General features: G+C 41.8%; 1 protein-coding gene across 6 annotated transcripts in view; it reads right to left on the bottom strand.

Annotated features, from left to right (window-relative positions):
* ATP11B (ATPase phospholipid transporting 11B (putative)) overlaps positions 1-14,444 on the bottom strand; it is a 115,119-nt gene that overhangs the window by 82,388 nt on the left and 18,287 nt on the right. For all 6 annotated transcript variants that reach the window (XM_084847585.1, XM_084847586.1, XM_084847587.1 and 3 more), the window contains exons 2-3: positions 7,923-8,039; positions 5,927-6,016 (exon numbers count right to left, since the gene is read on the bottom strand). In XM_084847585.1, the coding sequence (XP_084703711.1) occupies positions 5,927-6,016; positions 7,923-8,039 (207 nt within the window). The remainder of the gene's footprint in view (positions 1-5,926; positions 6,017-7,922; positions 8,040-14,444) is intronic.

The following is a 14,444-nucleotide window of genomic DNA, read 5'->3' as shown; positions in this document are numbered from 1 at the left end:
TCAGTTTCCACCCTGACATCACCTCCAAAGCTTGGCAAGAAGCCCCTGCCTGACTCTTGCCAAATAAAAAGATGCAGCTGCTACTGGCAAACCAGCCAGCACACTGACAGACCCCCGACCATACAATATAAACTGCATGGTGACCGGCAGGGAACAGTCCCTCACTGTATTCCACCCAGACTGGGAACAGAGAAAAGTTGTGCTCTACTAAGTTGCTCTATAGCTTGACAAGACACAGAACTCCTACACTCTGGGCTGATCACAAGGTGTGGAGGGGTTTACTCTAACAGACAGCAACTCCAGAGACTCACTCCCTAGATTTCCCCTCCTACCAGAGAAGACAGACCTTGAAGCTGCTGGAAGAAGGGCATACACATAACAAAATTTCAGCATGGCCTGAACTTCCACAATACTTAGCAATGTACCTTAATCCTAAATAACAGATTCATTTTGCTCACATTGCAAAATAGGCAATCGCAATCTGTTCTATTACTACTGCTGTGCTAACTTAAGCAGAAAATATTAACAAGCTCTGCTCCTATCATTTTGCTGCTGCTAGAGGAAAAGCACTATTTTGCAGGATACGAGGCATGTGTTCGGTGGAGTGGTGGTGGTGAATCAAAGGAACAGCAGTTATTCAGAAACTAACATTAATCCAAGAGACTTATTACCTTTAAGGAGGATTTAACACATTTTCTAGGAAGCGGGAAAAATAGATTTTATGTAATTCCTCAAGATCTTTTCTCCCAAGGATTAGCATCCTCCAATAACCAATCCTCATAAAATAGCACAGTTTAGGACAAAGCACCAACAGTCTGCTACCTAATTTATACCCTGAACTTTAATTTAAAGCAGAAAATAGAACTCCAGATGTTTTCACTGAATTTGCCATTTTGGCGGGGGCTTCTGAGAGCTAAAGTCCCAAACATCTGGAGACCTAACTTCTGCCCACCTCTGATTTGAAGGAGCTAAGATGTGCTATTTGGTATTCGGCCAGGTTGCTTACTTTGTAAGTTGGACACAGCATTTGTTTTAAGGCTTGCTGTGCTGCTAAAGTTAAGCAGGCCTGGTCCTGTAAGGTGCCTGGATGGGAGACCATTTGGATGTCATACATAAGCCACCCTGACATACAACTTTGCTTAATAACCTTTGAAACAAAGAGTATACCGGTTGCAGCAAGAAAAAACCCCAGCAGTTACCAACTGGAGGACTGAAGAAAAAGAGCATGGCAAATTATGCTAATATCAAAAGGATACACTTTAAGAGATTACAGGACAATAGCCTTTGGTCCTTCACTTTTGGACCAAAGGACAGAGTTTATAATCTGCTGAAATGAAGTAAGATCCTTTGAAAAGGGCAAACAAGAAGTATTGACCATTGCATGATGGCTCGTGGGACTATCTGTAAATAATTTTTCATTTGTTTTTTAATTGTATTCTTGTTGTCTCCTTGTTTTTTATTTTCTTTATTACAAATGATACAAATAAATCCACTCTGTGTTCCTTTGAGGAAGAGGGGGACATAAGTGAAATACATACATTTAGAACAATTTCATGGGTGGAGAACTAAACATTACCATTTTACCAATATTGATTCTAGCCTTACTTGCAAACAGAACAAATGTTGCAAATTAAATTGTATTTCTAAACTTAGAGCAAGACATTACTGTTTAATTGAGCTTACTGTTCAAATATTAACATTTGGGCACTGCTTATGAACCAGCCCTTTGCTGGATATTAGGAATCCCTTCCTTCCAAGATCTATTTTTAGAATGGAAAAGGCTTCATCAGAACTTGTGAAATACACAGATGCAAGCTGAGAGGAAAGCCTGACAAATCTGACTCACAACTAATTCCAGATGACGTAATTATACACCAACCTGCACAGACAAGATGAATGACTAATTGGAAGGGAGAAAAAGGACCTTGAAACAAATTTATTGAGAACCTGATTTTCCAGGTGCTTTTAAATGTTAGTTTCTTTTCCCCTTGTTGTATCTCTTTCCTCACACATTCTTTTTAATAAAATGGCCACGAAATGCATTTTAGGGAGCAATCCTGTGCGGAGAGGCAGCCATCTCCGAACTCGGAGGCGACTGCCTATCTAATGCATGGCAGGAGGAGCGTGGAGGGGATCGTCTCCTCCGGGCTCCAGACACCCTGCATTCATGGCTGGACGGCCGATTTCAGCTGTCTAGCCACGGGACATCAAAGCATGGAGTGCGAAGGCTGGGTGACACATAGGAAGTGTCGTACCGGCACTAACAAACTCCCTGCCATGCCACGCCCCTGGGAACACCCCCTTTCCCCCGCTCCATGCTGCTCTTCTGAGCGCGGGGATGATCCATGTCACCTATGAAGCAGCGGGGCAGGGGGTGGGAAGGCGGTTCTCAAGGAAACTGCCTTTGGAGCATGTCTAGCAGCCATAGGATTGCGCCCTTAATGTATTATTTCTATGTAAAAATCCCACTGTGCTTTAAAGGCATGCAATATAGACCTGGCCAGTATTTGGAGTGGATACAAAATAACAAAACCAAAACACACACCAGTTTGCAAACAGGGTGCTTACACAAAATTGAGAGCATCTAGGTTAAAATAAATGGAGCAAAGAATAAAAGGAACATGGTGGTTGGAGTCTACTGCCAGCCACCCAATCAAGGAGAAGACGAGGATGAAACTTTTGAAACGCAGAATGCCAACGTTTCAAGGAAGCATGATGCAGTAGTAATGGGGGTTATACTTGAGTTCTTGGTTTTAAAGGAAGCAAAAGCCGAGTGTACCCAACCGCGTACCCTAGATTTTAGGAAAGCCAATTTTAATAAACTCAGAACAATGATAAGTAAGGTCCCAAGGCAAGCAACTCTAATGAGAAAAGAAGTTCAAGATGGGTGGGAGTTTTTTAAAAAGGAAATTCTGAAGGCACAATTACAAACAATTCCAACAAGAAAAAAAGGTGAATGACAACAGAAGAAGCCAGTGTGGCTTCACAAAAAGCTTAGAGATGACCTGAAAACAAAAGTGACACATAGGAAGTGGAAAGAAGGCCAAGCTACAAAGGAAGAGTACAGGCAGGTAGCACAGAATTGCAGGGATGGCGTCAGGAAGGCTAAAGCTGGGAATGAGCTGAGGTTAGTGAGGGATGTTAAAGGCAACAAAACGGCTTTCTTCAGATACGTGCGTAGTAAAAGAGGAAAGAAATGGTGGTTCAACTATTAAATAAGGATTACAAAATGACAACAGATGACAAAGAAAAGGCAGAAGTGCTCAATTCCTACTTTGACTCAGTCTTCTCCTGAAAGAGGGTCTATGACCACCCTGGCAAAGGTGAAGTACAGGCTGAAGGGGCAGGATTGCAGCTTGAGATTGATAGGCGTATGGTCAAGGAACACCTAAGTACCTTTAATGAGTTCAAATCTCAAGGGCCAGATGAACTGCATCCTAGGGTAATAAGGGAACTGGGAGAAGAACTCTCAGAAGCACTGTCTATTCTCTTTGAGAAATCATGGAGGACAGGTGAAGTGCCAGATGACTGGAGGAGGGCTAATGTTGTCCCTGTCTTCAAAAAGGGCAAAAAGGAAGAACCTGGGAACTACAGACCAGTCAGTCTGACATCAATCCCTGGGAAAATTCTGGAGCAGTTGATAAAGCAATCAGTCTGTAAGCACCTTGAAAACAATGGAGTGTTTACTCAAAGGCAACATGGATTCGTCAAGAACAAATCCTGCCAGATGAATCTGATCTCATTTTTGGATCAGGTAACCTCCCTTGTGGACTATGGGAATGCTGTGGACATCATATACCTTAATTTCAGCAAAGCTTTCGACAAAGTGTCCCATGATATCCTGATAAGCAAACTAGCTCAAAGTGGGCTAGATGAAACAACGATCCGGTGGATTGGCCACAGTTGGCTACAGAATCGGACTCCAAGAGTGCTTATCAATGGGACCTTCTCAAACTGGGAGAGGTAACGAGCGGGGTACAGCAGGGCTCAGTCCTGGGCCCAGTGCTCGTCAACATTTTTATTAATGACTTGGAGGAGGAGGTGCAGGGAATGCTGATCAAATTTGCAGATGACACAGAATTGGGTGGGATAGCTAATACCTTGGAAGACATAAACAAAATTCAAAGTGATCTTGATAGACTGGAGCGCTGGGCAGAAAACAAGAGAATGACATTTAATAGGGATCAGTGCCAAGTTCTGCACCAAAGAAAAAGAAACCAAATGCACTTACAAGATGGGGGATACGTGGCTCAACAACGCTACAAGAGAGAAGATTCTTGGAATTGTTGTTGATCACAAGCTGAATATGAACCAACAATATGATGTGGCTGCAAAAAAGGCTAAGGCTCTTTTGGGCTGCATTAATAGAAGCATAGCTTCCAAATCCCAGGAAGTACTAGTTCCCCTCTACTCAGCACTGGTTAGGCCTCATCTGGAGTACTGTGTCCAGTTCTGGGCACCACACTTTAAGAAGGATGCAGACAAACTGGAGAGGGTTCAGAGGAGGGCAATGAAGATGATCAGGGGACTGGAAACAAAGCCCTATGAGGAGAGACTGAAAGAACTGGGCATGTTTAGCCTTGAGAAGAGAAGACTGAGGGGAGATAGGATAGCGCTCTTCAAGTACTTGAAAGGCTGTCACAGAGACGAAGGCCAGGATCTCTTCTCGATCATCCCAGAGTGCAGGACATGGAATAATGGGCTCAAGTTACAGGAAGCCAGATTCCGGCTGAACATCAGGAAAAACGTCCTGACTGTTAGAGCAATATGACAATGGAACCAATTCCCTAGGGAGGTGGTGGGCTCTCCCACACTGGAGGTATTCAAGATGAAGCTGGACAGCCACTTGTCAGGGATGCTCTGACTTGGATTCCTGCACTGAGCAGGGGGTTGGACTTGATGGTCTTATAGGCCCCTTGAAATCCTACTATTCCATCATTCTATGAACCTCAAGGGCTAGGTACATGGTATCCTGCCCTCAGGGCCCAGTTCCATACACATGGAGAGCAGACTGTGTGGTAGGAATGGCGGCCCTTTCTATTATTCCTGACAGCCTGGGTCTAGCTCTTTCTTTTTTTCAATGCTGAAGGGATCTCATTAGAGCCAGGTTGAGGCTGGGGGACCATACTAGAAGGTAGTATTTCTTGCAAGGGACTCCTATCCAATGTAGAAAGCCTAATACCTTTGGTAAGGGCTATGGGATGGATACACACCCCTGCCCTGAAATGGAACGTTCTGTCATGGGCTAGATCAGGCCCAATACTATAACTGGAGGAAAGCTGCACAGAGCCAAAAATAAAAGGACTGAGTTGAGGATTGGGAATCAAACTTTGCCTATTCCTTTCCTGTCACCAAGAGGGACTTCACAATTGCAAATACAAACACTTCAAGCTCTCTTTTTGAAAAATAGGCTCCTTTTTATATATTTCTAGGCAGCCTGCGCTCTGAAGTGCTCCATTTAAGTACTGTGTAAATGAGATGCATCTTCTAACCTCAGTTACATAGCAGTCCTGCACAACATTCAAACTTGTCACACAACCTAAGGTATCAATTCCTGCTATTGCAACACAATTAATAGCATTTTAGTTCTCAGCCACAGCACTATGACAGGTTAGGAAGCAAAACAGCGAATATTACCCCAATAGTAGCCAACCCAAAAGGAAATCTAATGTTCTATATATTTTAAATTGTTTTATTGTGTGTTTGGTTTTAATTTTTGTGAACCGCCCAGAGAGCTTCAGCTATTGGGCGGTATAGAAATGAAATAAATAAATAATAAATAAAATCTAAGCTGAATGAAACCATCATACAAATGTACTATTATGGAAAAATCACCACCACCACCACCACCCAGCAGCAATTCTCATAAGTCAAACCCCATGTTTCAGTTATATATGCTTAAGTGACACTAGATTGTCCAACTTACCTGAACCAAAAATATAATAAGAAAATAAAAGTTGGCTACTCTTCTGAACTGCTCAAATAAATTTTTGGGAACAAAATTCCACACAGTATACTGCAAGAAAAAAATCGCCAATAGTTATAAACAGAGTAACATGACATACTGTAGAAGACATAACAATGCTTAGACTTTAAATGATGGGTTTCCCCGCCCTTCCAAAATGTATAAAATCAGCCCACAGGTCTACAGATATTTTAAGAATAGGCCTCCTGCCAAAATGCTCATATCAGTCAATTAATTCCCAAAAGTTTACCACACACTGAACAATTAGAGAGAAAGCAAATGAATTATTATTAAAATACACCTTTTGGCCACTTAGAATCTGGAGAGTCCTCTTAATTTTTACTGCTGATAGACAATTTACTTTATGAAGCTGCCTAATATTTTCTTGAATCCAGTTATACTACTGGCCTTCACTAACATCCCTAGTCATACATGCAAATTGTTAAAATGATATTACATTCTTCCTTTTGCACATACCAAATGTGTTTAGTTTAACTAGCTTCTCCATTATGAGAAATACATCTTTCATGGTCTTTTGTGTACTGTCACCCACATTGCTCAGACATCATGATCTCTCAAGAGCTTCCTCACTTTCATGTCTTAAGCCAAGCATTTCCTGCCCTGGTGCTAGCAAAATGTCAAACAAGGCAAAGAAAGAGATAAGCTTTCATCATTGGCCAGGTTTCAATGGAAGATGATGCTCAAAACCATTCATCCCCTGCTATTCTTATTTAGCACTCATTGTTATAAAATCTGACTAGCACAGGGAAGGCAGGGTGGAGTTTAACTTTTTATGCCTCACAGTATACACATATAGCTCCTTACAACTTCTCTTAAGCAGGAAGCAGAAAGTCAGCATGTAGAGATAAGTGGCAATTTTGGGAACACAACTTTGGTTTAACATAGGGGAGGCAACCTGTAGCCTTCTAGATGTTATTGGACTGCAACCCAAGCCAGCATAGCTGATGCTGAGGAAAAATTGGAATTATAGTCCAACAACACCTGGGCCACAAGTTACCCGCCTCAGGGTTAACAGATGAATTAGACATCTGTAATCATAAACGTCTCTATAGTTAAGCCTACTCATTTAGCATTAATTTTAAAGAAGTATTGGGCAGTATCCAATGGTGTCATTGTGCAAATGGCCCCTTCCACCAATTCTGTTGCACAAGCAGTCCCTCCCACTGACTCCATTGAGCAAGTGGGACACACTGCTTGCACAATGGAGAGTTAATGCTTCCTACAGAAAGCCCAGAAATGAGTGGAAATGCTCATTTCTGGATTGGGACAGGTTGGCAGAGCTCCCTTGTTCGAGCTCCACTGACTTTTCCCATTCCAGAAATTAGCATTTCTGCTCAGTTCCAGTTGCTCTCGGAAGTGCTAAATCTCCATTGTACAAGCAGAGGGCCTCATTTGTGGAATGGAATCGGCAGGGGTGCAACGGAATTGGTAGGGGTGCAATGCCCCATTGGATACTGCCCATTGTTTGCTATGCAAGTCATGAGATTCATTTGTAACTGTTTCCCAGTTAAAGAAAATATCACCACACCCTAGGACTGTTGGCACTTTTCAAACCATGCCCCCAAACTCAAAATTAGGGTGAAAACAATTATTATTCTATACAAGCTGCCAAAGAAGACCAAAAATATGTGCAGCTGGTGTATAGCCTTGGGTATTATTTGCTAATGCTGTGACAGAATTTTTAGAAAATTCTATAGGTAAAGAAGGCATTAGAAAGTTGGTGTGTTACAATAAAGATTCTCCATGGGAAATGATGTGTAAATAAACTTGCATGGTGATACGGTTCATTATAGATCCCAAGTCCATGTTTTTGGACATCACATGTTAGGTTACTGTTTTTAAAAAAAATTGACGTGTCAAACCATAGCAAGTTAAAACTTATTGTTATTTAGCATGCTTGACAAGGCAACCACGCAGACAGTAAAGTTTCCCTTACCTTAGAGGAAATTATTCTGTTTTCTGCAAACTTCTGAGGAACATAATGGCTAAGCTGGGGAAAACGATTTGCAATATAAATAGTTCGGCTATCACTTTGATGTGGTGGGTCAAAACCCTGAAAAGGAAAAAAAAAAAAAAAAGGACTCCAGTTACATTAATAATAATAAATGATTTCTACAGCTTTTTATATACACAATGCCTTGTAAATCTTTATTGCATCCTAACAAGAACCCTGAGAAATCAGGATGAAAGACAACAATTCCTTGTCCAAGGGCAACATTCATTGCCAAGCTTGGACTTGAAGCCAGCATTCATACATCTAACCCAATGCTCTTTTCATTGTGTAATGATTAAAAATGCTGACAATCTCTAATTTCCATGTCCTAATCAAAAGAAAACTGCTGAATTGGACATAAAGCAGCAGACTAGAAAGAAGGACTATCTACTACTCATTCCGGAAATGCTTTTTACTATAATTTAAATACATTGATCAATGTTATACTTTTAACCTTTACAATGTATACTAGGAGCTTTGGGTGACAGCAGTGAAAACAAATCTTAATTTATGCAAGTGCCAGAAATACCAAAATACCAGAAGGAAGTTAACACCTGCAGGCAGTGCAACTTAAGGGGAAATTATTGATTTTTGGCCAAAACCATAAAAAGCAAGAATCTGGGTGATGGTGCAGATATATGTGGCAAATAGAAACAGAAACAGACTAAAAGGCAAATATCAAAACACATTATTTGTGTAGTCTTGAAAGTAACAGTCAGAATTATAATTATAATAGGTTCAAAATAAAAAATGAAATAGGAATTAGTCACGGGAGACTCACACATCCCTTGCCCAGGCCTGATACTTTGAGCAAAACCAAGCAGCCCTTAAAATGCTGACTTGGGGCAATATCCAATCAGGCCCTTCCATGTACGGCCAGCCCTGCCGGTCCTGGCCTGCATGTGACCCCACCTCTTGCGCAATGCAATATAGCGCTTCCAAGGGCAAGCCCCCAAACGAGCGTTTCCACTTGCTCCCAGAACCAATTGGAAATTGCCCTTGACTTCCTGCTCCTACACCCGCTAGAAACAATTTGTAGTAGCAGGGTGTGTGTGGGGGTGTGTGTGATCCTGCAGAGCATTTCCCATAGATGTCATTGGTTGTTGGAGGTGGTGCTGGGGAGGGGTGTGCAGAAAAGAATTCCAGGACCTATTGCCATCCCCACCTCATGAGATTTTCCTTCCAGAGTCTCAGCTGCTAAAAGCAAGACCAGTGCTAAGTGGGCAAAGGGGAGCAATGTTTTCTCCCGCTCAATTTCAGCTTGCAGCCCGAGAGCATTCCAGCTGAGGCCTGCCCCATCATGTAAATCCCCTTCCCATTTCAGCCTTAGCTGATTGGAGAAGGCAGCTCAAAGTAGGCAAAATACTTTGTTACTTGAAGGTCAAGAAGTGATGAAACAGATTCAAGTTGATGGTCATTTTGGCTACCGAGACTTTGAGTAGCTCATGGGGCAGCAGATTTCCTCTGACAGCTTCATTCAGGCAGTATTTCTAATGGTTACAGAAAGTAGCAACAGGCTGAAGAGCTGTGCCACCAGGATGCAACCACGTTTGTAGCAGTTTGTTATTTTATTGTTCTTGCAATGCTACTAACTGCCTTGTGTTTCCATTGGGAAATAAGAGAAGGGTTTAGATTGAATGAATACATAAATAATAGATTCAGCCTATTACAGCAAACAGACACACACCCAGTAATGCAGAGGAAAAAAGGAAGACACAGGAAAAACACATCCTGGACAAATAAAGATGGAAGCCTTGTCAGACAGTCAACATGTAATGAATTGAATGCAAGCCTCTCTACTGAAATGAGTGTTTCCTCCCTCACAAAGCCCAAGATTAACAGGAGGCATTTAACACATTTCTCCATTCCAGCCATTGCATTTGTATATTGGCAGCAGGAACAGCCACTGTGAACCAGGAGCGACAGCAAGAACAGGTGTCTTGCACACATACCCAGCTGGCATTATCAGAAACATGCATGTAAGCACGAAGAGCTAAAAAGAATACCTCAGTCTGAGACTACACCTTGTGGACTGAAACTCACAACTGCTACTTCTCTTCTAAGGGTAGAAATACAGGTGTGGAAGCCCAGCTGGAAGAAGAGAGGCAGGGTGGTGGTGGCAGGAGCACTAGCAGAGATGTGGGAGGAAAGAGGTGAAGAGAGCTCTTACAGCATGGATACCGGAAACAAAATGGAAGTACTGTGGAGAAACACTCCCAAGGTGTGTTTGGAACATGTCCCTCAGTAACATGTCCCTCAGTAACAACACAGCACATATCATAGCTACATCCATGGCGAAATGCTGGGAAGTTACAATATAAAACACCCACGCCTGCTGATGTTTGCACTATTATTGCACACCTTGAAAATTAATGGATTTTCCATGTAATGAGAAAAGATGCAAGAAGCAAGGGGAAGGCATGGGAGGTTTACAGGACAATGACAGCATCGTGGGGAACCCCTATAAAATCATGTGAACAAGGGACGCCGATAGCACTTTAAAAGCCTCATCTGGAAGAACTACTTAATGGACATTTTCGTTCCTGATCTTTTCAAAAAGTTCACTATGTGACAGTGACTAATTGTTAGGAGCTTTGTTCATAGTATGAATGGACTTCATGGTCAACTGTTCACAAAACCAAGCCGTCAAGTGAGAAAAATGTCATCTGAATTTTATCTAAGAAAGGCATCTTTCTAAATACCTAGAATGAAAAAAACAAGATCTTTCACACTTCTAAGTAGGGCAGAATAAGTTAACTGTGGACTGAAGATGTTTACCCTAAAAGTATGGCTCTGCATAAAAACTGCAGTGTTTAATATTTCAGTTTCCAATCCATAAAGCAAGAGACACACTTTTCCAGCTTCTTTAGAGTAGATTCAGCATGAAAACATGACCACTGAAGGCACATAAATCCTCCTCACAGTCCTTGAATTACTAGTTCTATTAGTTTGTTCGTAAGGAGATCCAAAGAAGAGTCAAATGAACCAGGAACTAAGAAAAATCCAAGAAAGTGCTTACTGAATCATTGCATTCCCCAAATTGATGAGAGGATTTAATTAGAGCTAGGTTGGCATTCATGCATCATCTTTTTTCAAGCATAAATGCACTTCATTCCCTTTTCAAGCATAAATGTACTTCATTTCCTAAATGTTTTCTCTCCGAAATCTTTTCAGTGAGAAAAGAAGAAAGAGAAGTTTACATATAATAGAGCTTAGCTGCAATTGTGTCACCTGCTTTCTTCCAGGCAGAGATGACCTTGTGTTTCCAAAAGTGCTTTGTCAGATCAGTTCAAGCTACTGTTACCTGCTAGCTCTCAAAATCTTCACGTATGCAATTAAAAGATTCTTGTGCTCTCTCGAAAAGGTATGGCTATAGAAGCAGGGTTAAAAGTAGCTATAAATGCAGGGCCATAGTTATAGCAGACAATGTAACTGTTAGGAGAAATCAGGTCACTTAAGTCACTACTGAAAGATACAGACAAGATGCTACGATTTTTAGTCAAAGTTTTAAAAAGCACTTCTGGTACTTTAAAAAGCACTTCTTTCAGGCTTTTAGGATCACAACCTTTCCCCATCCAAAAAACAAAGAAATAAGACTGTTAGCAAAAGCAATTTCTACCTGTAAGCACAGCAATGTAAGAAATAAAGGATGGTTTATTGTTAACTTGTGAGACGTCCTTCATCGCACTTCTGAACAATATTCCGTCTCTTGTTAAAAAGAGTTCTTAAATTCCTGATTTCATTTTAATTAAGTTCCTAACCTTCATGATTGAAAAGATGCATTTGTAAGTGGGAAAGTAAATGGTAAAAAGGCTAAGAAACAAAAACAAACTCACTCTTGTTATAGACTGAGCTAACCCAAGATTTTTGCATTTGGGAGAAATGTATAAAAAAGAATGTTGTGGCATGTGAAAAAGGCTTTTATGTAATAGCAACTAACACAGTTGTGACACATTTTATATGTATACACTTTTTCCTCTGTGCTCACCAAGTTGCTCTCCTGGCTTAGCTTTTGATGCAGTGAGGGAATATTCTACCAATCCCAGGGAGAGGGAAGGAGAGAGAGGGAGACGGAAGGGTTCCAGGTTAAAGAACAATTTGGTGATGTACATGGGGTGCCATCAAGCCCAATGCATGAGAAGGTATGCAACATAGCTTCCCTCAGTCATTCAATGTTTATCATTATGCAGGGGGAGGTAAATCCAACCCCTCTCCCCATATGGACCAGATTTATTGAACTCCTAGACAACTCCTACAACAAGTAGGTCTGTTCAGTACATACAAATCTATTGGACTGCCAGGCATGCCCAGATAATCCCACTGCTGCATGTGTGTATCCCTGGATAAGGGTCACCACCACTATTCAAAGGCTACATGGATACAAAAGTACAGTACCCTGTTGCTTTACTTTAAAGATGCTTGTTCAGGTATCGACTCTCCCCAAGGCTCAAGCTTCCAAGAACATATTTTTCCAAACATTGGGTCATGTTTGGAAAGAGAAGCCCACCAATGAAGAACTTTTAAGCAGCTATTGTCTCAAGCTTACAAGACACTTGGATTGCAATCTGCTTGAGGCAAACACTTTGCCCTTCAACGTGACTGAAAAAAATCCCAAGCATGCACTTGGCAAGATGTACAGGCATCCAAATGGGGTGGGGCAAGTGGCTTTGAACAAGTCAACAACAGGAAGTCACCTTTACACAAAAGCTACTAGAGTTTGGTTTACGGAAAGCACTGTAGAAAGTATTTAATTAAGCAGAGAAAAATGCTCTACAGTCCAAGCAGACAGACATTCCTGAAAAACATTCCTGAAGTCCAACAGCTTAGCACCAAGTATGGCCAAACTACTTCACTTCCAACCAGTGAAGTGAAGAGCCAGTGTAGTGTAGTGGTGAGAGTGACGGACTGGGAGCCGGGAGATCTGGGTTCTAGTCCCCACTTGGCCATGGAAGCTCACTGGGTGACTTTGGGCCAGTCACAGACTCTCAGCCCAACCTACCTCACAGGGTTGTTGTTGTGAGGATACAATGGTGAGGAGGAGGATAATGTAAGCCGCCTTGAGTTCCTTGCGAGAGGGAGAAAGGCGGGGTATAAATGCAATAAATAAATAAATAAACTTCATGTAACAGATGGTATACATATGGAAACACCCACTTCACCCAGGAGACAACCTCACAAGGCCCAGATGGAGTAGTTAAGGCCTACTGAGAGCACTGGAACTACTCAGGTAAATGGACAGTATTTCATTTTATAGTGGAAGACCCCTCATATATAACTTTGTAAAGAATCTATACTACATAGGCTAGAATTATATCACTGATGGCATTGATTCACAAGCACCATGTATGGCACTGTGGACATCCCTTTCAAATATAGCACAATTGCCTCCAGCTGCCAGTTACCCTGGAGGATACAATGGTGAGGAGGAGGATAATGTAAGCCGCCTTGAGTTCCTTGCAAGAGGGAGAAAGGCGGGGTATAAATGCAATAAATAAATAAAATAAATATTCCAGAACTGAAGGGAACCACACTCAGGCCTCTGCCACCAATTGGGTGATCAAGAGGCACTTGGAAGCTGCACCTCCTGCCACCCAGTAGTACATCGAGGCAAGGTGGAGATCAGCTTGGCCTTATCCAGTGGCCAAAGCAGCACTAGCTGCATGGAGCTTGGTTGGTTGGGGGGGGGGGGTGAGTGAGAGTGAGAGTGAGAGAGAGAGAGAGAGAGAGAATGAATTAATATTACAATTTCTTGTAAGCAACCTTGAGGATCATTCAATCAAAAGGAGGGATATAAACAAACATCTCAGCTAAACGGATCCTCATGAAGATGTAGGATAAATATGAGATGTTTTCTCTTTCAGACATATTTTGTTGATATGTGGCAAATCCAAGCTCCTGGACATAGTAACAAACAGGTCTGACAAGGTGTGATAACTGAAGGGAGGAGCTTCAAGGCAGAAGAACATGTTCTGCATGTAGTCAACCAGTTCACCAAGAAATGTCCCATGCAGTTTGAGAAGAATTGTTGTCTACAGTTTGATTTGACATCTTTGCACTTCTGTTTAGAATTTCCCATGACTATGATATTTTGCTGCTCATCTAACCCTGACCCCAAGTGGTACAGTAATCTCCAGCACAGCACTGAAGCCTGTTCCATGGTTTACATTAGAACCAACACCACTGCAAAGTGTGTGCGTGTGTGTGGGGGGGATGCATGCGTGTATAATGCATAAACACATTAAGTACATAGTAGGCGGATTGACTTGCCAAAAGGGTTGTCCACTATCGCGCTATATGATTCAAAAACATGATGTGACCCACACACAGAGAAATTATCTATCATAAGGTTATTCGATTTGCCTTATTAGTCTTTGTATACACATTGCTATCTCATCCCTGCAAAGAGGATTGTGCTCTGTTATTGTGCCAACATGGCTTAAGATACAAATATCAACTTGGCTATAT

This window comes from Heloderma suspectum, chromosome 3 (genome assembly GCF_057233095.1).
Source record: "Heloderma suspectum isolate Gila_16-S chromosome 3, 16-S_ref, whole genome shotgun sequence".
Taxonomy (NCBI): domain Eukaryota; kingdom Metazoa; phylum Chordata; class Lepidosauria; order Squamata; family Helodermatidae; genus Heloderma; species Heloderma suspectum.
This window is presented reverse-complemented; position numbering and strand designations above follow the sequence as displayed.